Source organism: Beauveria bassiana (assembly GCF_000280675.1).
Source record: "Beauveria bassiana ARSEF 2860 unplaced genomic scaffold BBA_S00008, whole genome shotgun sequence".
Taxonomy (NCBI): Eukaryota; Fungi; Ascomycota; class Sordariomycetes; order Hypocreales; family Cordycipitaceae; genus Beauveria; species Beauveria bassiana.
In genome coordinates, this window is record NW_007930843.1 from 16,965 (window position 1) to 43,780 (window position 26,816).

At 50.7% G+C, this 26,816-nt stretch overlaps 8 protein-coding genes across 8 annotated transcripts; 4 read left to right on the forward strand and 4 right to left on the reverse strand.

The window, feature by feature from the left end:
* Positions 1 to 1,009: 1,009 nt before the first annotated feature.
* On the reverse strand, positions 1,010 to 3,749 carry BBA_03636 (CAS1 domain-containing protein; the record flags this gene model as incomplete). Its single annotated transcript, XM_008598733.1, has 4 exons — positions 1,010 to 1,018; positions 1,152 to 3,169; positions 3,217 to 3,337; positions 3,441 to 3,749. The coding sequence occupies 4 exons, from the start codon at positions 3,747 to 3,749 to the stop codon at positions 1,010 to 1,012; spliced, it is 2,457 nt and encodes an 818-aa protein (XP_008596955.1).
* A 3,202-nt stretch (positions 3,750 to 6,951) lies between these two features.
* On the forward strand, positions 6,952 to 8,292 carry BBA_03637 (Pfs domain protein; the record flags this gene model as incomplete). Its single annotated transcript, XM_008598734.1, has 1 exon — positions 6,952 to 8,292. One exon carries the CDS (start codon positions 6,952 to 6,954, stop codon positions 8,290 to 8,292), a length of 1,341 nt encoding a protein of 446 aa, XP_008596956.1.
* Positions 8,293 to 8,474: 182 nt separating this feature from the next.
* On the reverse strand, positions 8,475 to 10,431 carry BBA_03638 (MFS transporter; the record flags this gene model as incomplete). Its single annotated transcript, XM_008598735.1, has 5 exons — positions 8,475 to 8,582; positions 8,787 to 9,044; positions 9,112 to 9,334; positions 9,394 to 9,627; positions 9,683 to 10,431. 5 exons carry the CDS (start codon positions 10,429 to 10,431, stop codon positions 8,475 to 8,477), a joined length of 1,572 nt encoding a protein of 523 aa, XP_008596957.1.
* Positions 10,432 to 11,718: 1,287 nt separating this feature from the next.
* On the forward strand, positions 11,719 to 13,431 carry BBA_03639 (Cytochrome P450 CYP625A1; the record flags this gene model as incomplete). The annotated part of the gene is made up of 3 exons (XM_008598736.1): positions 11,719 to 12,915; positions 12,979 to 13,255; positions 13,337 to 13,431. 3 exons carry the CDS (start codon positions 11,719 to 11,721, stop codon positions 13,429 to 13,431), a joined length of 1,569 nt encoding a protein of 522 aa, XP_008596958.1.
* Positions 13,432 to 13,670: 239 nt separating this feature from the next.
* Positions 13,671 to 15,021, reverse strand: BBA_03640 (citrinin biosynthesis oxidoreductase CtnB; the record flags this gene model as incomplete). The annotated part of the gene is made up of 2 exons (XM_008598737.1): positions 13,671 to 14,556; positions 14,903 to 15,021. 2 exons carry the CDS (start codon positions 15,019 to 15,021, stop codon positions 13,671 to 13,673), a joined length of 1,005 nt encoding a protein of 334 aa, XP_008596959.1.
* A 353-nt stretch (positions 15,022 to 15,374) lies between these two features.
* BBA_03641 (arrestin domain-containing protein) lies at positions 15,375 to 18,143 on the reverse strand (the record flags this gene model as incomplete). The annotated part of the gene is made up of 1 exon (XM_008598738.1): positions 15,375 to 18,143. The coding sequence occupies one exon, from the start codon at positions 18,141 to 18,143 to the stop codon at positions 15,375 to 15,377; it is 2,769 nt and encodes a 922-aa protein (XP_008596960.1).
* Positions 18,144 to 22,962: 4,819 nt separating this feature from the next.
* BBA_03642 (2-polyprenyl-6-methoxyphenol hydroxylase-like oxidoreductase) lies at positions 22,963 to 24,297 on the forward strand (the record flags this gene model as incomplete). Its single annotated transcript, XM_008598739.1, has 2 exons — positions 22,963 to 23,918; positions 23,970 to 24,297. The coding sequence occupies 2 exons, from the start codon at positions 22,963 to 22,965 to the stop codon at positions 24,295 to 24,297; spliced, it is 1,284 nt and encodes a 427-aa protein (XP_008596961.1).
* A 485-nt stretch (positions 24,298 to 24,782) lies between these two features.
* On the forward strand, positions 24,783 to 26,102 carry BBA_03643 (beta-lactamase, putative; the record flags this gene model as incomplete). Its single annotated transcript, XM_008598740.1, has 1 exon — positions 24,783 to 26,102. The coding sequence occupies one exon, from the start codon at positions 24,783 to 24,785 to the stop codon at positions 26,100 to 26,102; it is 1,320 nt and encodes a 439-aa protein (XP_008596962.1).
* Between the last annotated feature and the right edge of the window lie 714 nt (positions 26,103 to 26,816).

The window sequence follows — 26,816 nt, forward strand, 5'->3', positions numbered from 1 at the left end:
AAAAGCTCTTATTTAAAATCCTTCTAGCACTTAATAGTAATATTTTCTAATAAATTAGAAAGATACTTATTAACTAGTATCTCTTATAGTTCTAGATAACACTATATTATTTTTTCTTTTAGTAATGCCTAGACGTTTTTAATAAGGTTAAGATTAGGGGAATATGCTAGCTAAGTTATAATCTTAATATTATTCTCTTATATAAAGTTATATAGCTAATCTTATACTAAATTAGCTATATAAGTATATATATTATCTTATATAAATATATTCCTAGGTTCTAAAATTATAGGTAATTTAGACTATAGGAGGTTAAGAATTATCTATATAAAGACGCTATGTTAGGGGCTATTAGGGTTACCTAAAAGTATATTAAGAGATAACCTCTAATAGGCACTAATTATACCCTAAAATATTAGAATTTTTCATCCTATTAACGCCTATAGCTAGACTTTATCCTTATTAAATCTCTCTTCCTAAGCCCTTATAGTTAGTAAGTTATTTATAGTTCTCTAATAGGCTATATATATATACCTTATAAGTAAAATATTACTTTATCTTTAAGCCGTTATTATAAGTAATAAAGACCTTATTAGAGAAAAAAACTTTCTCCTAGTACTTAATTAGCTTATAAATATACTCCTATATAAATCTTAGGCATATAGCTACTTATTTAGATGTTAATTTTAGCTAGTAAATTATATACTTATAAAGTATACCCTATAATTATAAGTAAATAATAAGAGTTATTATAGAATAATATAAAAAGACCTTATTAATAAGCTTTCTATTTTAGATAAAAGGGTTATTATTAATAATTTAAAGGATATGTCTTTTATTATAGTCTAATACTTATCTTAGTACTCTAGGGCGTAATCTATCTTAACCCTTAATTTAATGTTTATAGCGCGTCGCGATACTAGATATACTCCCTTATAGTATTTGCTCTAACTACGCCACGTCCTTAGTTAAATAACTAATTAAACGTAGCCGCTATACCTTTCCCCTCTTATAAGGACTATAGTTAGTATTTTAGGTGACTCTAGGCATTAGAATGGGGTGTAATTAGGCTTTAAAGTTTATGTGTTGATATTCTACGCGACGTGACTTGGTACTAGTATATATTTTGGTGGATTTGTGAGCGGAATTACCTGGACCCACTGTAGCAGTGCGGCTAATCTAACACCCAGACGATTAGCTACCCTCAGCCAGTGCATTATTCGCGACTCATCCAAGCCACCTGATTCTGGCATAAGTCGCTCATACGCATGGCTGCCTTCGGGCTTGCCTTGTTCCGCAGATTCGCTGGTCAGCCGCTTGGTCAAGTGGCCCGTCGCCTCTGCCGTCGCGTGACTAATCCATAGAAACAATGGAACGATGACGACCAGGTGCCTCCATCTATCCGTGGCGAGGCTGCCATCGCCAGTGAGGCCGTCTAGAAGAAGAATACCCTTGGTGTCCGAGGCGAGGAATAGGTGGAACTGCAGGGTAAAGGCCTCCAAGGAGCATCGACCGAGCCACGCAAACGCTTTGGAGTAGTATACGCGCAGCGGAGCAGCGACGTTGCGAGCTGCGATCAAGGCAATGATGGGGACAAACGAGACGTAGGGATGCCACTTGTTGTAGTCCTGCTTCACCTGAAATATTTGGCTGCTTAGATAGCAATATCCGGCCAAGACAGCCAACCCAATCAGTCCTGGCAACTTGGATTGCACAAGTAAACGATCCCAAGCCTTTCCTTTTGCCGAGGCCATGCCCGCCAGCATGCCGACGTAGACGATGAGACTATCGAGGGACACGCGAAACTGCCACTCGTGAAGGTCCCAGTCGATGCGGAAGGCGTACCGAAGGGCGGTGAAGATCCACTCCGACACTGGCGTAAACAGAAAGACGGACGCGACGGCGGATGCCGAGATTGCAAGCTTGATAAGGAGGGCGGTGGTCGTGTCGTTGTAGTCGGACTTGATGGCCAGAGTCAGGTATACGATTACGAACCAGAAGCTGGCCAGAGGCGCAAAGTAGTACAGCATGTAGTTGGTATTCATGACGTAGGGCAGAGCACAGCTCAGTAAATTCAAGCGAAGCATGACAGCGGCAACGCGCTTCAAAGAAAAGTCTTTTTTGACGAGAAAGTAGATGGTGTGGCCATAGCCCATCTGGAAAAGGTAAGCGGCGACCAAGAGGCGGATGAAAATGTACACGGGAAGCGATTTGGATGCGCCGGTCCAGTGATATGCGAGAATGGCGGCCTGCATCCAGCCCTTCCACTCATCCGTCTGGTCTCGGGACAGCGGTGCAGCGTCTTGTAGTTTTTCGTCGGGCCGAGTCAGTGAGTCGGACCGCAGCGGCTTCATTCGGCGAATGGAGACGATGCCAGCGACCGCGGTAACCAGCAGCAGAGCGGCGAGCTCGCTGCCGACAAACTGCTTGCTGCCCTTGGCAAAGACTTGCGTGCGGTCCGCGAGGAAGCATGCCAGCAGCGCCGTGACAAACATGCACGCGCTCATGTCAAACAGAGACCAGTCGATGCCACGGCCGACCATCTGTAAGACCTCGATGGTGATGCATGCCGCAACATAGAGGATGCCGAGGCCGAGCAGCACGGACTGGACAAACGTTGTTCGGCCGTAGTCGGTGCAGCAAGTGCCGTCGTAGGGGGAGCCGTGCAGGGCGTGTAGTTTTGCGTTGCAGCGGGCGTTGAGCAGGATCAGGGCCTTGGTCTCGGCGACCAAGTCGATGACATGAAGTCCCGTCTCGGTGATGTCGACCATGGCCCCGGGCTGTTCCCTGGAGAGCGCGGGGAACGCGCGAAGCAGCGGGATTTGCTGCTCGGCGCTGATGCCGTCGAGGAACTCGTTGATATCCTCAATCTCGCCCTTGTGAATGCCCACGGGGCCCGTTCGATAGTCTGGAAGCTTGTCGTAAAAGGGCGGAGCGACAGGAGCAACAAAGAGCCCGTTGCCCACGCCGTCATGCGGTGTCATGGGCGCAGACGCAAACGGCGGCAAGGTGCTCATCTTGATAATGTTGCTAATCTTGACAATGGCCTCGGAGAAGTTGCCAATGGCATCATCGTGAAACATGTGGAGCGAGAACCAGCTACCTGCGCCGATGAGAAAGAGGCCGGCGCTCTTTTGGTCGGCGACGGGGACATTGTTGTGCTTTCTTCCTGCCATAGGTTGAGTTGATACTCGAGGTCTTGGCCCTCCTTTGTACCCTCGCCGACGTGGAGATAGGGATTCCAGATTTGCAATAGGCGGATGCCGTCGAATTCCATATCGTATTCCGAGTGGATACTGGCTGCACTGCGGCGCTCGTTGGACTTGTTCCTGTCAATCTTTTTTTTTTTGTGGTGTAAGTTGCTTGTTCGAGAATTGAATATATAATGACGAGAGAGAAAAAGAAACAAAAAGAAAGGAAAAAAAAAAAAAAAACAATACCAGGCGTCCCATGGCCCAAAAGACTTGACGGGTGGTTGAATCGCCGGAAAAGACCATGTGGCGATGCTCCATGCATTCGTGAATATCCTGATTGGTGTAGTTTCGGAGCTTACAGCCGTGCGGCTGCCAGTTGATGAATGGCTCCCTCGCGCCATGTTCATTGGGAGGCTCGAGCCAGCTGCCATCGTCAAGCAGCTGCTGGCATCGGTAAGGATCGGGGTGGTGCGAGCGTAAACCGTGGAGAACTAGGCCGAGAAGCACCAAGAAAACCGTGAGAAACGATAGGACCCTGACGAATACGGCCGACATGATGGCAGGCGATGCTCTCGTCATGGCTAACTGAAGTTGTAAGTGTTTTGAGACAACGCTACGCAATGGCTGAGAAGTTGGGGTATTTTTAGGACAGGTCGCCGTGTTGGCTCGGAATATAAGTATTTGGAGACGGGCCGCTCCTGGACAGCTTTGTTAAAGATTGTCATGAAACATCGGAACTAAGTCTCCCCCATTAGAAAGGGGACGCATTGAGCATCTAACACGGTAGCCCACAATACCATTTTTATATGTAACATACTCAATAGCGGGCCGTCATGACTGTGTAAAGGGATACAGAAGAAACAGGAAAGCACGCACGCATGGACGCGTATGCATCTATCTATCTACCCGGACCCTGAATAATGACCAAAGACGGCGGTTTGGAATGTCTATCCCTCCCATACACGTGGAGACTTGCATCTTGGCCAGCCCACGTTTTTTCGCCTAATCAAAGGTAACGGCCACAGGCGAACTGATGATCCTAACTATGTAGGCGATGCAAGTCTGGTGCTGCTCGCAGGCACGGACGGACCGGCCGACGATCAATGGGACAGCCATCACTTTGTCCCCTGGCATCGGAAATCCCCCCCGCCCCCCAGTTCGCAGTGACGCGGCCCGACCAACGATGATGTAGTGATGGCAGTAACAAAAGAAGGTCGTCAGGTTTAAGTTTCGACTAGCTGGCCGCCACATGGCGTTAGCGCCATGATAAAAGGTCAAGCATACGTACTTCGTAAGCCCTTTTAGGGGATACCAGGGACGCTCGTTATATCCGTAGATGGCCAAAGCCCCCCCCCTTTTGTCACAGACGGGATATCCCATGTTCACCTCACTTATTAATCCGACGATCGAGACAAATGTCCGCTCTGGGGCGGAAACCACTCGGAATGCCCACTACAATCATTGAAACGAGTGCTCAGCATCTCCAAGTTGGATCCAAAATTTAACATGCAACATAAAACACAGGTGTAGTTTGTCTGTGGCCCAGCCGGGGGCGTAGTCGCAGCTTCGTGGGGCAGCGTGAGTCGCTATAAAACACAGGTGCAGTATTCGCATTGATACGAATCAGACCTTGGCAAGTTTTTTCTTTTTTTTTTTTATATAAGCGTTTATAGGCAACTCCGAAATCAACTCGTTGGTTTCTAGCCAGGGGCGCGGAAGCTGCTTCATTGCAGTGGAATGACTAAGAGGCCACCTATGGTGCTATCCAAGTAGACTTGCCGTCTTGTCAGGGCTGCTTCATTATGTGAGGATGCCGTCATTTGCGACAAGACGCTTGCGAGGCCTATCTTTTCCATTAGCATCGCATACTACTGTGGTGCGTGCGTTTTATTGTCGCCACATCTTTGGGTGGAAGCATCGCTATACTGACAGTTTGCATCACGGAACAGCCAATGCTCAGCCATGGCACCGCAATCCTTACCATCAGCACTCAGTCTTTTCAGGCATCATAAGTTTTTTTTTCGCTGATCATGCACAAGGGTTGCACCATTGGTTATGCACAAGTAATGCACCATTGGTTATGCACACGGCGTGCACTACTGGTTATGCACTCATAATAAATTTCTGGCTGTTGTGACTAATATTAAGTACCTTGGACGTCGCTGTCGCGAATCAAAGAGGTGAGGGCATTCACGAGCCGGGCAGAGACATGAGCCATCAGCAAAGCAAAGCAGATCGGGTGTATATAATCCGTAATGATATATGATATCACTGAAAGAAGAAATTGTAGCTGATTATGCTCTGGCGACAGCAAAGAAGGCCCCAAGGTTGGTTGAGTCACTCAGTGGTGGGCGTGCTACCATGTAACTCTCCGGCTACGGCATCGTCGCTTGACGCGCCAGACAATAATTAAAAACGACACTATGCAAAAGACAGAGTTTCTTTGGGATTGAAGATTTTTCTCTCAAACAGGATGCAACCTTCGAAGTGACTGAGACTAATTAGTTAGTCAAGCAAAAAGTTCGTTGAGGATTCCTAGTTACAGACAGCCGCCAAATGTCGAGGTTTCACGTGAGATGGGGTGGTAGGAACAAGTGGTTGAGTGGGCACGTATGTTGGGGAAAAGCCCACTGGTCATGGATCTATGAACTGCAGAAGCACTGGAACAGAAAAAGGGCATCTTGCAGACAAGTTGAGACGGCACCTAATTAATAAACATTCGTCATGTTCCTGTAATGTCTCTGCTAGCGCCACATTCTAGGCATGATCTGCCTACATGGCTAAGCTGAAATATAAAACCCTGCATATTATTACTACAAAGTACATACGGGGACTGTAGCCAGTGATTTGGGGCGCTGATCGGTCTCGGCTTTTGCTTTTTTTGCTGAAAACCCTTACCCATTCCTATTCTAGCAGTACGACTGTTGCAGCCAGAAAAGCTACCATGAATCGAAAGATGGGACGGCCAGATCCGTCAGCCTCGAGATCCAGCGTGGGCCTCGTATATTTACTTGCCTCGGCCATCATGAGCGCTGTCATGGTCTATATGCTACAATGTATATATGTATTATGTCTAATGTCACACGGCATAAAGATATATATTAGTTATATTGTCGCTGCATCTGTCTCGGCTCGGAAATTTTCACCGCATTTCCCTCCTCACTTTTACGCCGCTACCACGTCATGCACGCCTTATGTATGTCTAGTCCGCAGGCCGCGCGCTATTGTCTTACCTGCTGTCATCTATGCGACATTGATCCTTACAAGAAAGTAACACTATTGACTTGACTGCTGCTATTCGCTATTGTGCGCAATACTTTACGACCTATGACCTTGTTTGGCTTGCAGGGCAAAGATGTTGGATGGCCAAGTTTCGCATGCGTAGCTGGTATCGATCGACAAGGAAGATCAAAGTACATACAGGGCTGCAAACATGCATGCCGGCCAGGCTACAGCTTCGTCATCGAACAGGGGCCAATTTCTGGAGTAAAAGGAAGAATACCATACAGGGGTACACAATTTTCGCCCAATATTCGTATATATAGGAACAAACTTCAATCGTCGAGTCTGCCAGCACTCCTTTCGGTCAACGTTTCTACAACAGGATGAATGTTTTGCCTGGGGAGTCATATGTTGGCCGTACAGAATCAGCCCCATGAACCGTTGTGAACAATTCAATCCCATTACCGCGTTGTTGTTGTTGAGATTCTCGGCTACTGTCAACGTCTATACGAAAAGGAACCCCTGAGCAGTCAATATGGGTGGTCTACCTGAAACCTATTCCTCCTGGAATGCCGAAAGCCACAGATCCAATGGCATTTTGGCACGCTCACAAGCAACTCCTCTGTCAGCACGGCTGCGCAAGGATCACTACCTCAAGACGGAAGACGACAAGAGCAGAGGGATGATGCATCTCTTGGCCGCGGCGGGAGACTGCGTACTACTCGAGTTTCTCCTGCACCAAAAGTTTTACGATCCCAAAGAAAAATATGAACATGGCATGACTCCACTGTCCTTCGCCGCAAAACACGGACATAAAAAAGTCGTCCAGGCATTGCTTGACCGACCAGAAAGCGATACACAGTCAAGGGAAGACTACGGTCGGACGCCACTCTCGCACGCCGCCTGCAATGGACATAAAGACGTCGTTCGCTTGCTGTTAGCTCGACCAAGTACCAAGGCCGATTGGAGAGATCAAGCCGGTCGGACTCCGCTCTCCTATGCGGCTCAGAACGGGCATAATGAAGTCGTTCAGTTGTTGCTAAGCCTACCACACGTCAAGGCAAGCTCAAGAGATGAGAATGGTTTGACCCCAATCTGGCATGCTGCCTGGGGTGGATACAAGGACGTCGTCCAGTCACTGCTCTCCCGACCAGATGTCAACGTGAATGAGAGAGACAATGACGGTTCAACCGCGCTCTGGCGCGCCGCCTGGCGTGGACATGCAGAAGTCGTAAAGCTACTGCTAGCTCAACCAAACATTGAAGCAGACGCAAAAGCGGCCAATGGCCTGACACCGCTGTGGTATGCCGCCTGGAACGGAAACACTGATGTTGTGCGAATGCTGCTGGCCAGACCAGACGTCGAAGCAGACGTGCGAGACAAGAACGGCTCAACCACGCTTTCTCATGCTGCCAGCACTGGAAACAAGGCAGTTGCTCAATTACTGCTCGCTCGACCAGACGTCAATGCCGATTCACGGAACAGAGATGACCGATCGCCGCTGTCGTATGCTGCTGAGCATGGACATGCAGACATTGTCAAGCTCCTCCTGCTTGCTCGACCACATGTCAAAGCAGATTCAATGGACGGCAACGGTTCTACCCCGCTTTGGTATGCGGCAAGCCGTGGACACAAAGAAGTCGTCGAGTTGCTGCTGGCTCGGTCAGACGTCAAGGCAGACTCGAGAGGGAATTGCGGCTCGACACCCTTGTCACAGGCCGCCTGGGGTGGGCACAGAGAAATCGTGCAGTTACTACTAGCACGAAAGGATGTCAGCGTGGATACAAGGGATAAATATGGCCAGTCTCCTCTGAATTATGCTGCTGAGAGTGGACATGAGAGGATTGTTCAGCTACTTCTATCTAGAGACGGGTAGAGCTGGTGTTTTGCTTTACTCGCGCTATGGTGGGTGTGATGGAAATTTGATCTGTTTGTTGTTTCATTTAATAAATTGCAGTAATGCATTGTTCGAAGCGTACTTTTCATTTACATGGTCAACGTTATTTCCTTTTTTTTTTCTTTTTTTCATTTTTCCAGTCTATTTCTCAATTTGCACAGCTAAGCAGTCCACAGCTTGACCAAAGCCTGATACCAAGTCTCGTAGTAGTGGCCGTACTCGAGTGTGCCGTCAGTCTTGTCGTTGGCGGTAAGGTGCAATTCATTATTCTTTTTTAGCACAAATTTATAAGCTGAAAATATTGACAAATTGTAGCAAGTAATACAACCCATATTCTTTTTGTATTCCTTGCGCTCCGCAGAGCTTTATTGTACAGTAGCCCCGTTAGCTGGCACGTTGCTAAAAAACCGATGCATGGGGCCTTCTTTGCCTACTTTCCGCATGCCAACAAGACAAACTATACAAAGAAACACCATCCAGGCAAACATGGTCCAAAAGGCGGCCTTGTACCCTTGCAGAAGCGCTTCGGGCGAAGACTTGTCTGGATACGAGGAGTGGTTGGTCGCAGACGATGCAATAAACTGCGTTACACTCATACCAACTGCAACACCGAGTTGTGCACATGTGTTGAATACAGCGCCGCTCAAGGCCTTCATATTTCGTGGGAAGCTGTCGGATATGATGAGAAGGCCAAGAGTAAACAGGACGTCGCAATTGATCGGAGTAAGGATCTGGTAAGAGCTGCATCAGTGGCCTGGACGTGGACAACGCTGACTGAGATGGGATTAGTTTGCTCACCTGTGCAAAAAGGGCATTTTGCCAGTATGGCTGGTTAATTCGGATGATGGCCATCAAAAGCGGCGCAATGGTACTAATCACGCCGGAGATGAATAGCATCCACAAAGCCGACACCCAGTGCGCCGTCATTCCAGTTGCGATGCTGACGATTGCACCAGCGGCAAGAGAAGGTGCAACTTGTACAGACGCCCTAACCGCGGAGGAGCCTTGGACCTCCTGGAAGCTGAGGGTTGTCAGCCAATAGTACTACAAAGTGGAAAGAAAATAACGGCAATAGCTTACAAAAGACTGCTGTACAACTCCATGCAATTTGCAAGGGCATTGGTGAGTAGTACCATGATGCAGAGGCTGGTGAAGACCTGGCTTCGCCAGAGCGAGTTCGGGATAAGTGCGACACGGCCATTGTGCTCTCGGTAGTGCATCCACCTAGCGAACAGTGGAACTGATAGGCAGGTGATGACGAGTATAACTATGCTGGATGTTTTGTAGATGTTTCTGATGTCTTGCGACAGTGTTCTGGAAGTAGGTTAGTAGTGTATATAGTAATGCATGCGAAAAAAGAGCAACTCACGCCAAAACATACGACAGCAAGCCTAGTCCTGTGCTTGCCACGAGAGCCCCAACGACATCAATCTCGACAACAATTCGCTTCCAAATCGACGGGCCGGTTTCCGGGCCAATGTCACGCGGCAACACCCATATACCAATCAGGAACAAGAGGCCACTAATGCCGGCAGCAAGGTAGAAAGCCGAACGCCATCCGATGGTATCCGTGAGAAAACCAGCCAGAACCAGGCCGGTGCAGAGACCGACTGGCTGGGCGAAACCCATGCAGGCAAAGCCCATGTTCCGGGGGCGACCTTTTTGAACATGATTGGCAATGATGGAAACGGACGACGGAGTAATGGCGGCGTAGGTGATGCCCTGAATGGCCCGGTACGCAATCATCTCGCCACCAGTGCGCGCCAAGCCGCAGGCCAAGGCCGACAAGGCGGCAAAGAAGGATCCGACCAGAATCACCCGCTTGTTTCCGACGACATCGGCCACCGATCCGGCCAATAGCAGACACGACGCTGCGGTAAGGAAATAGCTGGAGCTTGGCCAGACCAGGAGGCTCTTGTCCAGACCCAGGGACCTTTGGATGGCAGGCAGAGCAATGACAATCGTGCCATTGCAAAAGGTGCTGAAAAAGGTCAGGCCAGACACCTGCATAATGACAATGGCAGCCCGGCCCTGCGATAGGACAGCAGGCCTCGCATCAGGTTCGACATCTGCATGGGGCAGCAAAGGCGACGATTCGGTGGCAGACGGCGTTGCCATGGCTGGGGAGATGTTGTCGATGAAGGAATGATGCCAAAGGTTCGACAAACAGCCCCGTGGGCAGGCACGCTTTTCTTGTTTGCACAAAATGTCAGATGACTGAGATCTGAGGTCACTCAAAATACGGAGTAGTATTAGTTAATTTAATCAGACTTTAATATTTAGGAAAAAAAAACTAAATTGTTTTCAGCCAGCTGCGCCAGCCTATCCGTTTGCCAATGTGCTTCGCCCCACTCGCTGATCAGTGAGGCTACCTATTGCCTGCTGATCCATGATACATGTCGCTTCCGGCGCCAAAGCTGCTCGGAAAAGTACATGGTAATTTCTTTGGTGATGCTGCAATTGGCCAAGAACCCCGGAATTGTCGTCCCCTCCTCCTCCACTGGCAAAGCTACCCAGTAGACAGGTGACAGGGAAAATGATCAATTTTACTAGATGGCTTTGTTGAATTACTCCTAGATTGTCTTTTCCCGAAAAAGTATCACGAGTAATCACTGTAGATTTCTGATTCATACCCCATCATAAGTGAAATTACGTCATAGAGGAAGCACCGGGTTTGGCCCCCGCGAGTGTGAGTCTCGCACCGCAAAGCTCCTCCCCGGCAGTCAAAGCCTTGCAAGCTGCAGGCACATATAAAACGTGAATCTCTATCCGACTCTATCCGTATACCAGCTGAAAAGGAGGGGGGGATGAATTCTGTTGACTGGATCTACCATATACGTATCCGTACGACGTACATGAGTTTGCTCATCCGTGTCTCGGCCGGCACCTCAAAGTATTCAGCACGGCACGAATACCCCAAAAAATTAAAAGACATCTTATTGCGTTGCAGCTCACGAATAATGAAAGGGTGGTATGCCCGCCTCAGTCAGGCTCGGCCGTGTCTCGGCTACCACCCCGACAATTACGCCAAGATTGAACCTCATTGGGCGTTTTGCAGCTTGATGCCAGCTGACCTACGCCGTCTCAGCCAGTACATACGTGTCTAAGTCAACACACCGATCATTACGCCGGAAAAAAACTTTCATTGGACGAATTTACCATCTAGTCTGGTTGCACCGAGTGGGCGTGTCGGGGAGGCACTGGGGAGTTGAGGGGGTCTGGACAAAGGAAACTCTGAGCGGTGTAACCGATAAAGGTACTAACATTTGGCGCTGCACTGTTCAAATTTTTTGAACCTAATCGCATTCGTTTCTACATTTTTCGAGGCGCATATTCTCGACCCGCGGTTACGTCTGACCGTCTTTCAGGACCAGGCACCCCCAGCGCACCCATTCTTCGACCAAGATGCTCCTGCATATTCCTGCACTCGTCCCTGATGTCGGCCTAGCTATCAGTCTGGTGGTAGTTTTGACTACATTCATCGTGGTCCATCGTCTCTGGTTCTCGAGCTATGCCCATATTCCAGGGCCCAGGCTCTGCAAAATCACCAGCTTGTGGATGGTCTACTTTGACGTGAGGCTGCAGAGAACGGCCAAAGTGCGCAAGTGGCATGAGAAATACGGTCCAATCGTCTTGATTGCGCCCGGCGAAGTTTCCTTTTCCGAACCATCCACCAAGCGCGAAATCTACGGGCCTACCAGCCGCCACCCAAAGAGCTCATGGTTCAACGCCTTTGTCGCCTACGGGGAGCGGTCGACTTTTTGCAGCATCGGTTACGAAGAGCACCGAGAGAGGAGAAATCACAGCTTTGCCTTTTTCCAAGCAGCTTCAATCCACTCACCCCACGTTGTTGGACCTATACGTGAGCGCACTGTTACCCTGCTGGATCAGATCGGACAAGGCGTCGACGAGAACTCGGGTGCTGCCACATTTGACCTGCTCCAGCTCAGCAACCGCTATGCTTTTGACAACATTACCAGACTGCTTTACGGTCCGGGCCACTGTACGCACACGGTCGAGAAGCCATGCCAGGAAAGGGACATGATTGACGACCTCAAGTACTGTGAGGCGGCGCAGCCATGGCTACTCAACTTCTCCCCAGCGTATTACCTGTTCAAGTTTGTCGCTTACCTGATTTACCGTAATCCAAACTTTTTGAATGGTGAGCACAGCATCGGGGATTGGAACAGCAGGCGGGCAGCGGATAAGATCAACGACCCCAGCCCCGAAGACAGCCAGTACACTCTGCTGGGCAAGTTGCAGGCGTGCAAGACCAAGCGGGGAGAGCCGCTGTCGGCGGACTGGATCAATGCCGAGCTGCTAGATGATCTATACGCAGCGCAGATGACGGTCACGGTGACGCTGACGTATATTTGTTGGAATCTTGCGCGAAACCCGCAGTGGCAGGAGCGTATTCGAAATGAAATAGCCTCGTTGCCGGTGCAGGAGGACGGGTTCCCGTCGCTGGACGATATCAACAAGGCTCCCATCCTGCAGGCATGCGTGAAAGAATCCTACCGGCTCAACCCCAGCTCGAGCGGCAGAGCCGAGAGGATCGCCCCCGTTGGCAAAGAGTACGACGGTGTCTTTATTCCAAAAGGCGTAAGTCATCAAAAACCCCCCGCACCGTATATGAACGTCTCAATGTAACAAGTCAAACTCCAGACCACCGTGTCGACGTCGACCGTGGCCATTCAGCGCACGCGATCCGTATTCCCCGAACCGGATGTCTACAACCCGAACCGCTGGTTGGAAGCAGACGCGGAACAACTTCGCGTCATGGAAACTTTTTACATGCCCTTTGGATATGGAGCGCGTGTGTGCCTGGGTCGAAACTTCGCCAATGTCGAGGTCAAATTGGCCGTTGCGTTTTTGCTATCGCGGTACCGAATCTCGGAGGACCCTACTTCTGTGACGAATGGTAGAAGCATGGAGCAGCTAGGTACGCTAGACGCGTTACCGAGAGGGATGAGATGCGACTTGTTGGTGCAGCGGGTGTAGAGCTCCTACGAGCCCAGTGCAGGCGGAATAGACTACGGTGGCAGGGGCACCGCGTATATGACGTGTGCGTGTGCGAGTGCGTGCTCGGGGGCCAAATTAGATCCAGACTCGGATTAGATGTCAATGAAAGTGGGAAAAGACGCCACTAGAGATTTGAAGTTCCTGAAGAGTAATGTTAATAATAGCCCAAGATAACTGTGTAATATTCGTGTATAACAATTCTTCAGACATTGTACAAGCTTCCAAGTTTCCGTGGTGTGAACCAAATCTATCTGGAGATTCTTACATCTAAAACCATTTAGCCAATCTAGAAACAGAAACGATGGAGAGATGTGATGAAGAAAGCCATGCAACGTTCAAACAGCCACCATCTCATCTATTGCCGTAATCGCCGCCGCCGCCGCCGCCGCCGTCTCGCCATCTACCCGCCGTATTTCCCGAATCAGCGGTGCGACATCGTCAGACCTCACCGGTAAGCGGTGTCCAGCGTCCCATTCGAGCAGCGATCTAGCTTCGGCGTGGCAGTACTCGCGGTACAGTTTCCGGTGCTCCTGCAAGCCCGGATCCTGCAAGCCGTGCATGTGAATCGTCGGTATCCGCAAAACATGCCTGCCCGGCGCCTCCTTTTCCGTCATGGACGAAAAGTCGGCGGCGCTGGGAAGGGACTCGTTCGCCGCGCTGTCCGGCTCTAGCGATACAAACGGCCCTCTGCCCGCAATCAACACACCAAAGCGAAACCGCACGGCCGACGGATCGGCAGCCTCGACTGCTCCTGTTGCTGCTGCTGCTGCTGCTGCTGTTGCTGCGCGATTCTGCTGGCGGTAGAGCAGGCTGGCGCACATCTTTGCGCCCTGGCTGAATCCCAGCAGCGCCGTCCAGGCACCGCATCCGCCGCGCTCGTCGTCCTCGGCCATGGCCGCCTCAACGGCCCCGTCCAGCGCCGCGACAGCCGCCTGCGGGGTCAAGGCCGGGTGCGTGGGCCCGAAGCGCAGCCAACGTTTAAAAGGGCCGCACTCGGAAAAGACTTGCATCACGTCCGGGCCCGGCTCGGACGCAAAGGGAGCTTCCACGTAGACGAAGCGATACTCTTCCCGGAGGTCGTGGGCGATTTTGCGGCACTGAATCTTGAAGATGCGGGCGTTGGTGCCGCCGCCGTGGAGGCACAGGATGCGTGGTAGGCGAAGCGTGGGGTCCAACTGTTCCGCCATGCCTGCCTGCTTGTTGGTCTGGTATGATGTGAAGCTGTAAAGTTTGAGTAAGTTCTGTGCCTTTGCAAGAATCCATTCGTCGCCAACAAGTGTGTTCGATTGCTAGTAAAAATAGCGCTTATGGGGCCCGTTATCGTCGCAGCCGCACCAATGTCAGCCCAGTTGCTTACTGGTTGGAGTGTTGCAACTGGTGAGAGAATGCGATTTTGTGAGAGATATATGGCAACGTTTTTTATAAGAGGCGCAGAAATGATATCCAGCGATGCGGCACTTGGCGCTGCAAAAGTAGAATGATCTTGAAAGGACACAAGAACGTTGTCAACGAAGAAGAGTGCCGGAGTTTATTATGGTGTTGCCTACACATGCGCCACTTCAACTACCAGTGCGCAAGGGTTGGTCTTGTTTCAGCTTGTTGCTCGCACTCGTAATCTTTCCACAAGGGCAACCCTGGAGGGAAAAAGACATCTCTTGACCCTTGAACTGTTTCTTTCCAACACATTTTGCTTCGCATATTTGAATTATTTAGTCATGTATGATACATCTTGGTATATATGCCCCCCACTCTGGGTTCTATAATCTAAAAACGCCACTAAAAGGACCCTGGAAAATACCAACAAGGAAACCGTCAAATTCGTTAATTCTAGCCATGTTCCCTAATTCCCGCTTCCACATCCAAATGTCCCAATGTCCTCAACTCCATTCTCAAAGCACAAGTATACAAAATCCAGGCCTACATTCTCTGCCCCTATCCAAAAAAGCCAGAATGTATCATGATTTCCAAAGCAAAATATCTGAAATAGAAAAAAGATTTGAACGAGATATAGGTAAGACGCGTTGCCCAAAGTCCGACCCTTAATTGGCGGGGTTAGAGCCTGCTGCGTTTCGACGCTTCGTCATGTTTTCAATATTCAAATTCATCAATGGTCGAGAAAGTTCCAAGCTTCGACTGGGCATGCGCCCACCGGGTGTACGCGGGTGTGCTACATTGACGCGTCCTGAGCGTTCCAAGATGCGTGGGGGCGTTTCGTCGCCGTCCGACCCCGAGTCTTCCTCATGACCCTCGAGCCCGTAGTCTGCGAGACGTGCAAAGTAGTCGGCCAGCCCATCCACAGACGGCGTGCCAACCACGGCATCATAAGTTGGTGGTGGTGTCGTAGCTGGCGCACCATACGGATGATTGCTACCGCTGTCTACTAGCATCGGTGGAGGAGCAGTGTCCTCGTCAAAGCTCGGGGGGTTGAAGCTCGGGGTGCGCAAAAGGTGAATGGGACGCGAACGACGGTCGCCAGGAGCGTTGGCCGAGGCATGCATAGGACTGGTGTTGGTGCCGCCACTGGTGGTGGGTTCGTGGGCCGGTTGATGGACATGAGCTGCGCGCGGTGCAGAGGGAAGAATATCGGTGACGGCGGAGGCTTCGGCCTCGGTCGACGCGAGTGCCGTCAATGAGCCACTGGGAGAGATATCCGAGGCGACAACATGGGCATCAGGACAGCCACAAGATGCGTGATACACATCAGGAGGTGTGGCGAGTCCGGCATATGAAGGTAGAAATGTGTTGGCTTGTGTTGCACGGCAGTCGAGGACGGTAAAAGGGGAGTCAATGCTAATCTCAAAGTGACGGCGTTTGGTGCCGGAAGGGTCATCAGGGTCGAGGCGGCTGATGCGCATCACCACCTTGATCCAGTGGTAGACATTGACATTCTTCCAGCTACAGTCGGGATGGAGTCGCAGGTCCTTGTTCTTGGCCATCATCTCGCAGGTTGGAATCTGGACATTGGCCTCAATCTCTGTCGAACCCCACATGTTTTCCAGTCCGAGCTCCAGCTCACCGAGGAGATTATCCGTCGGCTCAGGCAAGGGCTCAGGAGGCACCCGTCGTCTCGAGGCTTCGGCCACGCGGCGCCGGCGGGCTGTTTCTCTCGCTTCGTGTCGCTGCTGGGGCGTAAGCTCGCCACCGCGCACAGTACGGACAGACGAGTGGCGCCAGTGGGAGTCGAGAGGCTTTCCAGCCACCTTTTCAAAGAGAAGGATTTTTCGACCAGGGTCTTTGCGAGTGACGCGCTTATCATTGGTCCAATACTCGGTCGACTCTGTGAGGAATACCTTGAGCTTATGAATGTGCACCTTGTCGAGCGGCGTCAATTTGAAGGCGATGGGTATCTTGGAGCCAATGGGAAAGCTCTTGCCAGAGATGACAATGTCATAGTGCAGCTGATTCTCCCATTGCCTGCTTATGGAAATGGGCTCAGACATTTCCTGCGACATTTGGTCTGGCAAACGAACAATAGGAATTTCCTTGACACCATGAAGATTGGGTTTGAATGCTCCGGCACGGTCGACCGTGGCATGCATCTCCCACTTGACGGAGCCGTATTGCAGTTTAGTGGTCTCGAGTTGGTGGTAGTCGATTGGAAGCTCAAAAGAGTAATCGTAAGTGCCAGGGTAAAAGACCTTGTAGCCCTTTGCCTGTGTAGGGGACGCAACACTGTAGTCGCCCTTGCCAAAACTACGAGATTGGACGGTTTGTAGAGACAAGCGCTTCAATTCTTTGGAGCTCAGGCTGGCGCGGTGTGATTGATTAGAAGGCATGGCGAGGTTTGTGTTGCTTGAGTTGTTGGAGCTGGATTTTAGGGAATAGGTGCATTGGTTCCCATACTCGTTTTCCCAACCATCGTTCATGGCGTTGAAAAAGGTCAAAACCTGTGTCCTTAGGCTCTCCTCCTCAAAGAGTTCTTGTTTGAGCGGAGGTATGCCCTCGGGCCACTCAGTGCGGGCGCGACCGAGTAGCTTGAGCTGGACAGCCTTGATTTTGACATTCTTGGTGACATGCAGTCGTAGCCTGCCTCTGAGGAGCGCCGTACCGCTGCGATGATCGTTGCGTCCGTGATTGTCATGTTCGAAGCCGTAAAGAAACACATTTTGCTCGCCGAGTAATATGGAGCAGGTCACACCGCTGCCCGACGCAACGGGTTTGGGTATCTCTGTAATGGATGTCACAGCTGACTTGTGCATTTTGGAAGAGAGGTAGCCGCTGTCGGCGGGCAGACGATAAGCAGCTGTGTCGGCGGCTCTGCGACCCGATGTCATTGTGAGCGGGGGTGTGACGACGTTCTCGATTGGGCTCGACGTCAGGCTAGTCGTCGCAGTACTTTGTGACGCAGGAGTAATTTGATCGTACTGTACGGCGTTGGTCGAGGAACCGCCTCTATGTGACTGGCGTAGCCTGTCGCGGGCAGGTTTCGTTGGTTTGCTGAATGGGAGAATTGGCGCCTGACGATGGCATGCAGACTCGAGATTGCGACTAGAAGATTCGCGAGAGGTGGTGCGTCGTTTGCTCTTGCGAAGATATCTCTCTTGTTGTCTTTGCCACTGTACCCTCAAGCGAAATGATGATTTTGAAGGTGGGCGAAGGTCGCGAGGTATGTAGCCAGAGGGGTAGGAGAGGATATGGATTGCCTGGGGCCGAGTTCGACGAGGCCCAATCAAGGGCAGAGGAAAGCTCTCAGTTGAGCTATCGGAACTGGTCAATTTGAGGTAACTTGGACGATAGTGTATATTGCCGCTATCAGCGATCAACCAAGGGCCAGAGCGTTGGCTGTGCTGGGATCTGAAGTCAGTCATGTTAACAGTTGCGCCACAACTGTGTAGTTGAAATTGTATAAGTGTAGCTGCCGCTGCACAGCGACTAGAAATTCGGCAAAAGGATTAAAAGAGAAGCGCAAAGATGAGATGGAGTGTGACGCGTCTTGCCATAAATCAAACAGGCTGTGAGCTCTCTGCCAAGTAAACGTTGGCCAAAGCATACGTCAAAGTTATGGCAACAAAGAGACCGTGCCAAGACTTGGCCGAGGACACTTGCCCGCAAGGATGAGCGCCACGAAAAGGTGGGATGGCTGTAAGAGAAAGAGTGTTGTGGGGGGGGGCATGGGCGCGGCGCGATCTTATTTGGAGAGCGTGGCAGGAGAAAGATGAAGTAATAGAAGAAAGCAATGATGAAGGAACGAGGGAAAAATGCACGACCATAGGTTAATACTGGGTAGACTGGATGAAAATAAGGAGGTAACTGAGTCGTAAACCAAGGCAGGATATGCGAGGTGGGTTGCATGAATCAAGGGATCGAGATTATTTTAAAGCTTGTGTCAGGATTGGGCTAACAAGCTACATGACCTCTCTTTTGGAAGTGGACTAGCCAAGTGTCAAGTGTCAAGAGCAAAGTGTGAGTGGGCATGAGTGAGTATAGAAGAGTTGTGAGAGAGCAAGTGATGTGCGTGGAAGAAGAGGCGTAGATGGCATCGCTGGATGGACAAAAGGCCGTGCAGGATACCTGCCTGGTGGACAAGATGATGAGACGGCCCATCACAAATTGTGTATAGCTGCAATGAGGGAAAATATCAAAGAGCCCAAAAACAAAAAAAACAAAAAAAAAATGTAGAAAAGAAGCAAATAAAACAAGCCTAGCTTACCTGGTACTATCTCGAGTTTCGCCCAACTGCGTGCGCTTTATCGGCAGCTATGTAGCCGTGTGATGCAGTGGTGTCAAATGTGGAATGCGTCAGCCGAGTGATGGCATAGGCTGGCGTAGGCTGGCGTGGCTGGGCGGGGAGCAAATTGGTGTCGGACCCAAGAAGCAGCGCCGGCAATTGGACAACGACAACGACAGTGATGGACGAGCGGTATGAATGCCCTTTCTCACAATGTCTTGCAGGTTTTGCAGAGGATCGACAAAATTGAATAGCGACGAGAGGCACAGGCGAGCGAGCGGTGACCGAGGCTGGTCAGTGGCGGGGACTTGAGATGATGAAGCGGATAGACTGGGTCCACCACCTTGGAATCAATGGCAGAATCGAGTTGTCTCTGGGGATGACGCAGATGGTCGTGTGAAGAGCCTTTATTGCCGTCTGGAGATGCCGGGTGAATTCGACAAGGGGATTTTGAGGTTTGGGAGAGGTTGTGTAGCTCGGATTGAAATGAGGAGAGAGACCAAAAGTAGAGAAGAAAAGAAGGAGATGGCAAGCCAACAGAAGAGAAACTGCAATCGTTTTCTTTTTTCCCCTCGCCTGCGATTGATGACTCGAAGTGAAGCGAGTGAGAAAGAGTCGGAGGCAGCGACGTGGGCTTGTCGCATGAAAGTGAGAGAAGGACTACCAGTAAAAGCCGGGGCGCAGAGCGGCGCTAGAAAATGACTGATGCAGGGTGGGCAGTCGGGGCTTCTGTAATTATGATAGTTGCCGTAAAAAAAAAAGTTGGGCGGGGAATTATTCAGTCATTGCTTTCCAGTACCTTGGTGGTATTATTCAGCCTGAGTCGTTTGTTTATTATAGGTTTGTAGGAATAAGAGCATGTAGGTAGGCATCTCGTTCTGAGAAATGTGCGCGCGGCCATGTTTCGGGAATCAATGGCCCGGAAATTCCAGGCAATACGGAGATTGAGGAGATCAAGCTATTTACGCGCTCGAGACAAATTGACTCTTACTGCAGAATCTAAAGCAATAATAATCACGCTCCGTTTCGAACCTTTCCGATGATGCCGCTACACCCACGGTTAGCCAACACCTGCTAACTAGCTCGGTACGGCGACCCCGCCGAAACCGCCACTTGGGTGGGTGACTTGACTGGGGTGACGGTTCCAGACGCCACAGTGCTCTGGTGTACCGTCTCTGCTGTACCATGTAACCGTCTTCCTAGGTAGATACCCAACGGCCCGGGGGTGACAAACAACATCCAGACACGCCACACATGGTATTAAATGCATGTGAAGAATATATCATTGTCCTATAATGTTTTTCATACCTTTTCCTATCCGAAAGGTATTTAAAAAGCGAATCTCGGCACGGCAGGTCGACCATGGTCTATTTGTCACCCGTTTGCTACCCACCTAGGTACCTATCGGCAGGTGCCTTTGTAGTACTGCCCAAATAGGGTGGTCTAGGCCCTGAAAGCCCTAAAGTTAGCCCACCATCTAGTTAGGTAGTTATCTCTCTGCCTCTTTTAGCTCTCTACTCTTGTGCCGATAGCCCCGAACATCTTCATCGACGTAATTCATCCATCTGCTAGTAATCGTACCAATGGATGAACCCATCAACTTGCGGCATCATCCCGAATTCACCAACGTGCTAGTTATTTCAAGTCTCTCGGTTCCAACGGCCCATCGCTTCCGCCTTCCCCCTGCCCCCCCTTTTGCGTGTCCCCTTTCAAGTCTTTCAGATCAGCACTTAATTACTCGCTCCTTGACGGATGCATGACGAAATCGCTCTCTGCCACTTTGGTCAAATAAACCGGTCCTCGCTCCACCTGGGATTCTCGCTACCTAATAATAAATAATTTTTTTGGGCTGCCATGGTCCCTGGTTGCCTGGTTGTTAGCATGGGATGCCTCAACATTGACCATTATTGCATTGCCTTCCTCTTGATATGCCATTGTTGATATATCCTGCCCCTAGTTAGTCTCTGCATATCGTAGTGGCAGAATCCTTTCCATTGCCAATGTCGCAATTCTACCCTGCTGCACATTCCGCGGTCAGCCGCCTCTCCTCTTCCACGGCCAATGCTACCTCGGATTTGCCCAAAGCACTGCCTGCACCGAGTAATAGTAAAACATTTTCGACTCCCATGGAGCATCCACGGCATTTGTCACTGCTCGTCTCCCGGCCCGGGATTCTTCACTTTGCACAATCCCCGTTGCCCCCGCTCTCCGAACAGTCGCCGGGCCTAATAATAAACAACCTAATAACAAGCCCTTTCTCGAAACATGCACATCCGCCTCTCCCGGGCGCATACTCGAGCTCTTGCGACCTCATGCGGCCCGCGCACATGTACCCAATCCAAGTGCAAAGTGCCACTGTCCTTTCCCTCGTCCCTGTAATCCATACCACGCCGGCTGTCATGCATGTCTTGTAGTAGATGCCTAATATAATATCTACACATGCAAACTCAGTATTATGCGACTTGCCGAATTGCAAGCTGATCCTGGGCTTGTCTCTCGACCTGCCCGGTTTTTCTCAACGTCGTGCTCCGCCTCACTCGCATGACAGCCAGCCCTGCCAAGGATCACCGCCCGCTCGCATGCCCCGATGTTTCACGCTGCAGTCTCAACCCAATCTTTTCCTACGGATTACTCGTGACTAGTTACCTACAAGCCGTCAAGCCGTTATCATTCGCTCAATGGAACAAAACGCACTAGCCACGAAACAAAATCATCCACTCTGACGACCGCTGGAAGCCCTGACACAGTGCAAGCGAGAACTTGCGTGCCCTCCAGAGAAGCCGGTCAAACTTGCAGACAATCCTCAGAATATAAAGCCCCATATTTGCCAGCTGTCGAGCGGCCAACATGCCCAACAATGTCAGAAAGTCACTTGGCGCGCCTGTCAATGGAAGATGCCGAGTTGCACAACGGACGAGGGCGAGTTTGGGCCGCATGACCACTTATTCCCCTCTTCTCACCCGCTCAACGATGGCGACCACCGCGGTAAGCCACCGCGCTGCAGGCAGGGATCGGCACTGATGAGGTCACGGCCAGCGCATTCTACTCCGCAGACTGTGAAGCTTGGCATACGCCAAGCTCGATCAAGGCTCCGCTATTGCAAAACTTGGCTCTTTTGACAGCGAGGTATTTTGACAAAAATGATCAAGCCCTGCCAAGACTCTCTTGAATTTTTTTGCTACATTATTTACAGCAGAATCTTAGATACAATATCCTGCATCTGATGCCAGAGTTATCGAATAAGCTCAAAGAGTATACTCAGTCTCTAGTATCCTGCAAGCAACTTGCTTGATTTAGTCTGCGAGGGCTCACAATGGCCCCTCTGTGTAACCATGCACCGTGTTACAGAATGAATCCGGTTATTTTCAACCATAAGCTTTCTTATTTATTTAAATGTACATCTTGCGCTCGAAACCAACATGTGTAAAAGTCTGGACCTTGTTGGTGCGTTAGGGTAGGCTAGTAAGCTCACCGCCACAACAGACTGGCCGGAGATGGCCGTTGTTTTATTCCCGTGCCTCATTAGTAGGCTGTTCCTAAGAAAGCAAAGGCCTTTCTGCCCCCTCTCTTCCATGCCGGTCCGAGTCTGTCCAGAGCCTTATACTGTGTAGCGAGTGGCTAGGCCATGGTTTGTTCATGTATTCGACCATTTACTAATCTCTGAATTGTCTGATTCGACATGGCTTCAATCGAAGATACATGGAGCACATCGCCCTTGGCAAAGGTAATTTTTGTGGATAATCCTTTACAGTATAGACTGCCCGATTATCTGCGGCTGACATGCACCCGAGGCCGTATTTGATACTCCGAGGCCGAACTAGAATTTCGGACAATTCAGTCTTGCTAGCTAGCTGACTTGCAGCTATTCCATGAAATCTAGATACTTGTATTTAAGGGCCTGTGGTCCAGAAATAAAGGCAAATCGAGTCTAGTCTTGTCACCCACACTGAGCTTCTATCATGGCCAATATCCTCATCGTTGGCTGTGGCATCGCCGGCTCGGCGCTAGCAAGCTTTCTCCTGCTGGATGCCAACGACGCGCAGAAAAGGAAGATGAGAATCACCATCCTAGAGCGAGCCTCCGAGCTTCGGCCATATGGCCAGAATATCGATGTGCGTGGCTACGGTGTTGATATGCTTCGCAAACTCGGAATTGAAGATGCAGTACGCGCCTCCACCACTGACGAGGAAGGCGTGCAGCTGGTGGACGCATACCATCGCATTTGGGCGTCCATCGGCACAGACAAGACGGGGAAAACCCAGACACCCACAAGCGACATTGAGATTTTGCGCGGTCGATTGGCTCAGCTGTGCTGGAAACGAAGCATGCAGTTGAGCGATGACTGCAAGGCTAGCGGTGGACACGGCATCCACTACATCTTTGGAGATTGCCTTTCCGATATAGAGCAAGCCGGTGACAAGGTGCATGTTACGTTTGAAAGGAGCGGGCAGAAGCAGGCATATGATATCGTTGTTGGCGCAGATGGCTCCAAGAGCCAGACGAGAGCGCTGGCCTGGGGCGCTAAACACGAGGGCAAAGCGGTGCACAGCCTTGGTGTATACGGTGCGTTCTTTAGCATACCACGAGAAGACCACGACACGAAATGGCGCAAATGGTTGCATACGACTGGTGGACGAGCTATCATGCTCCGACCAGATGACAGCGGCGTACGCTCCACCATCTTCATGACGGTCATGAATAACAAGGATGCGAGGCTACGCGCGGCAGGAGAAGAGCACAATAGCATAGAAGAAAAGAAGGCACTGATGCGGGAATATTTCACGGGCACAGGCTGGGAGACGGCTCGAATCTTGCGGGGAATGGTGGCAGCGCACGACTTTTACTTTGACGCTCTGGTACAGATCAAGATGAACCGGTGGAGCAAAGGGAGAGTGGTGCTTGTTGGTGACGCCGGGTAAGAGTTACTTGAGCGTGACAGGACGAGTGTAGTTGCTGACAATGGTAGGTATTGCGCGTCTCCCATGTCGGGCATGGGGACCACGCTTGCTTTCACGGGCGCGTGTAGCCTCGCTGCAGCTATTCTCAGGTATACAGACTTGCCTGAGCAGGCTTTTGCAGAGTATGAAACGAAAATGCGACCAATTGTGACAAAGTCGCAGAAACTCGCCCCGGGCATGCCGCGTATGATGCACCCACAGGCACTTTGGGAGCTTGTGCTGCTCCATGGACTGATGTTCGTCTTGAATAGTTTGGGGGTATTCAAGATCCTGGGCATGTTGTTTGGCCCGCCGGCAGATCAGGTGTCTCTTGAGGATGCTTTATCTGTGCGGTAATGCTTGCCTGTATCAAGATTTCAGAAAGCACGGTTAACTCGTTCTAGGCTGACTTGAACGATTGGGTGTTTTCTTTAGCATTTTTAACATCGTATGAATGCAAGATTTGGATGGTGACAACACCTTACAGAAGAGCTGCAAGAGTCTTCATCAAACTAGCAGAGCAAACATTTATAAATGACAACTAGTCTACACACGGCGATATGGTGTGAGTCACTTGCCCAATTGAGGATAGAAATGCAACTGCAATCCAGACCTACATGGAAAATCCCATGGCGGGCTAGAGATCGAGTTCCTGCGACACTCAGCCTCGGCATCCGCCTCGGCGGGCCATTCCGCCACTCCACTACACTATAAGTAAGTTTGTGCAATTGTCCTGGACGCACGGGCAAGCCCATTTCGAAAGACTTGACTCTCATTGTCCATATTTTACTTGTCATTATAACTTCAGACTACACACCCTGACAAAACTGCCGCACATCACCATGGCGTGTCTGAATATCATACTGTGCATACTCGCTGCCATGCTAGCGCCCTCTGTCACTGCACGCTCGTGCTCTGATGTTCTGCGGGCCGGAACACCAGAATCGGTTGGCATGCTATCGCAGCCATTGAAAGACATGGTGAGCAACATGTCACACTTCACCGAAGCCAGGAATTGGGGGGCGGCGACACATGACCAGACTCTGCCTGTTCAGCCTGGCGGCACTGTGCTTGTGGCACGCAAGGGCTGCATAGTCAGCCACTTTGCCTTTGGAAAACGAAACCTCTGGGCTTCTGTTGACGGGTACAATGGAACCAAGCTGTCAAAGTCCGCGCAGGAGGATGCGACAGTCGACACAATCTACGACATGGCGAGCCTGACCAAGCTCTTTACCACCGTTGCGGTGCTGCGGTGCTTGGACAAGGGCCTTGTGACGCTCAACGGCACCGTCGTCACTTGGCTGCCCGAATTCGGCGTCAATGGAAAAGAAAAGATTACACTCTTGCAGCTGCTGACGCATACGAGTGGTCTCGGCGCGGATCCTGCGATTGGGCTGTGGATGCCGCAATTTCCTACCTACAAGTCTCGAATCGACGACATTCTATCCACGAAGCCCATCAACACACCGGGGGCCAAGTATCTTTACTCTGATTTGAACTTTATGACACTGATGCTCGTCGTGGAAGCGGTGACGGGGGAAAGGCACGATGACGTGATCAAAGAGTATACGGCAGAGATTGGCATGGAGGACACCTTTTTCAACCGCGGCAACATTGAAGGTGTCGCGTCTCCGTACTTTTCGCGCATGGCCGCGCAAGAATTCCAACAAGCCGTGATACCAACAAGCTACGAGCCGCCGCGCCCGCAGCCAGTGCGCGGCACCGTGCACGACGAGAATGCGTGGGCGCTCGATGGGGTGTCGGGACACGCGGGGCTCTTCTCGACCGCGCTGGACACGGCCAAGTTTGGGCAGATGATTCTCAACAATGGCACGTACGGGGGCCGGCGGATCCTGAGCCGCGACTCGGTCAACCTCGTCTTTACGAATTTCAATGCGCGGTTTGGTCCCGGGAACGGGCACGGCGTGGGCTTTGAGCTGGACCAGTACTACACGGCGGGGCCCATGGCCAACAGCCAAGCAGCGAGCCACACGGGCTTCACGGGCACTTCGCTAGTGGTTGACCGTGCGAGCGGGACGCTGTTTGTGCATCTGGCCAACAGGGTGCATCCGTCGCGGAATTGGAGCAGTAATAATATTGCAAGGGAAACGTTGGGAGCGTGGGTGGCTACTGCTCTAGGGCGAACCGTACAGTTTCCGTAGACGAAGGCCGAGCATCACCAACAAAGAAGATCCAATGGCAAAATTCCCACGCCGCAGATGCGGCTAGGTTTTGATAAAAGTCCTCATATACTTGTGCCTCTGTGCAGGCTGGGTATTGAAAAACCTGGACACTTTATTCCTCAGCTACCGAGACCGCCATTTACACCTACCATCCAGTTACTTATTACTCGTCGTCATTGTCAAGCGGACTCTGTGGCCGCGCTGATCGTCTTGGTATTACTGCCAAAGTAAGCAGGATAATGCAAACGGGCCGACGGGTCACACAACTCCAACTGCCGATGAGTTCTTGTTGTGTCATGTCTGCACTAGCACAGGGTATTCAGGGCCGAACTCCTTCCTTTTTGAGCAAGGGAAAAAGATGCTGGGCATTCTTACATGGCATTAGAAACATTTCTCTTGTCCTCAGATCATGATTTCTAGTTTGAATGTGCGACTACCAACCCCCGGCGCACCAAAGCGACTACCCCTGACCAAATGGCCTGGAAAGTCCAAGTTTACGATTGCATTGCCGGAGCATTCCCTGAGATACATAGACGCTCTTCCTCAGCATTGATCGTCAGTGAGCTGAAAAAATGCAGTGGAGTTGTAAGATGAGCTAGCGGCTTCCGCAATGGTCGTGGGGCTTACAGCTTCAACTGAGTCAAGAGAAGTACTAACTAGTATATATCTCAATGACAACCGGAGTTGCCAACC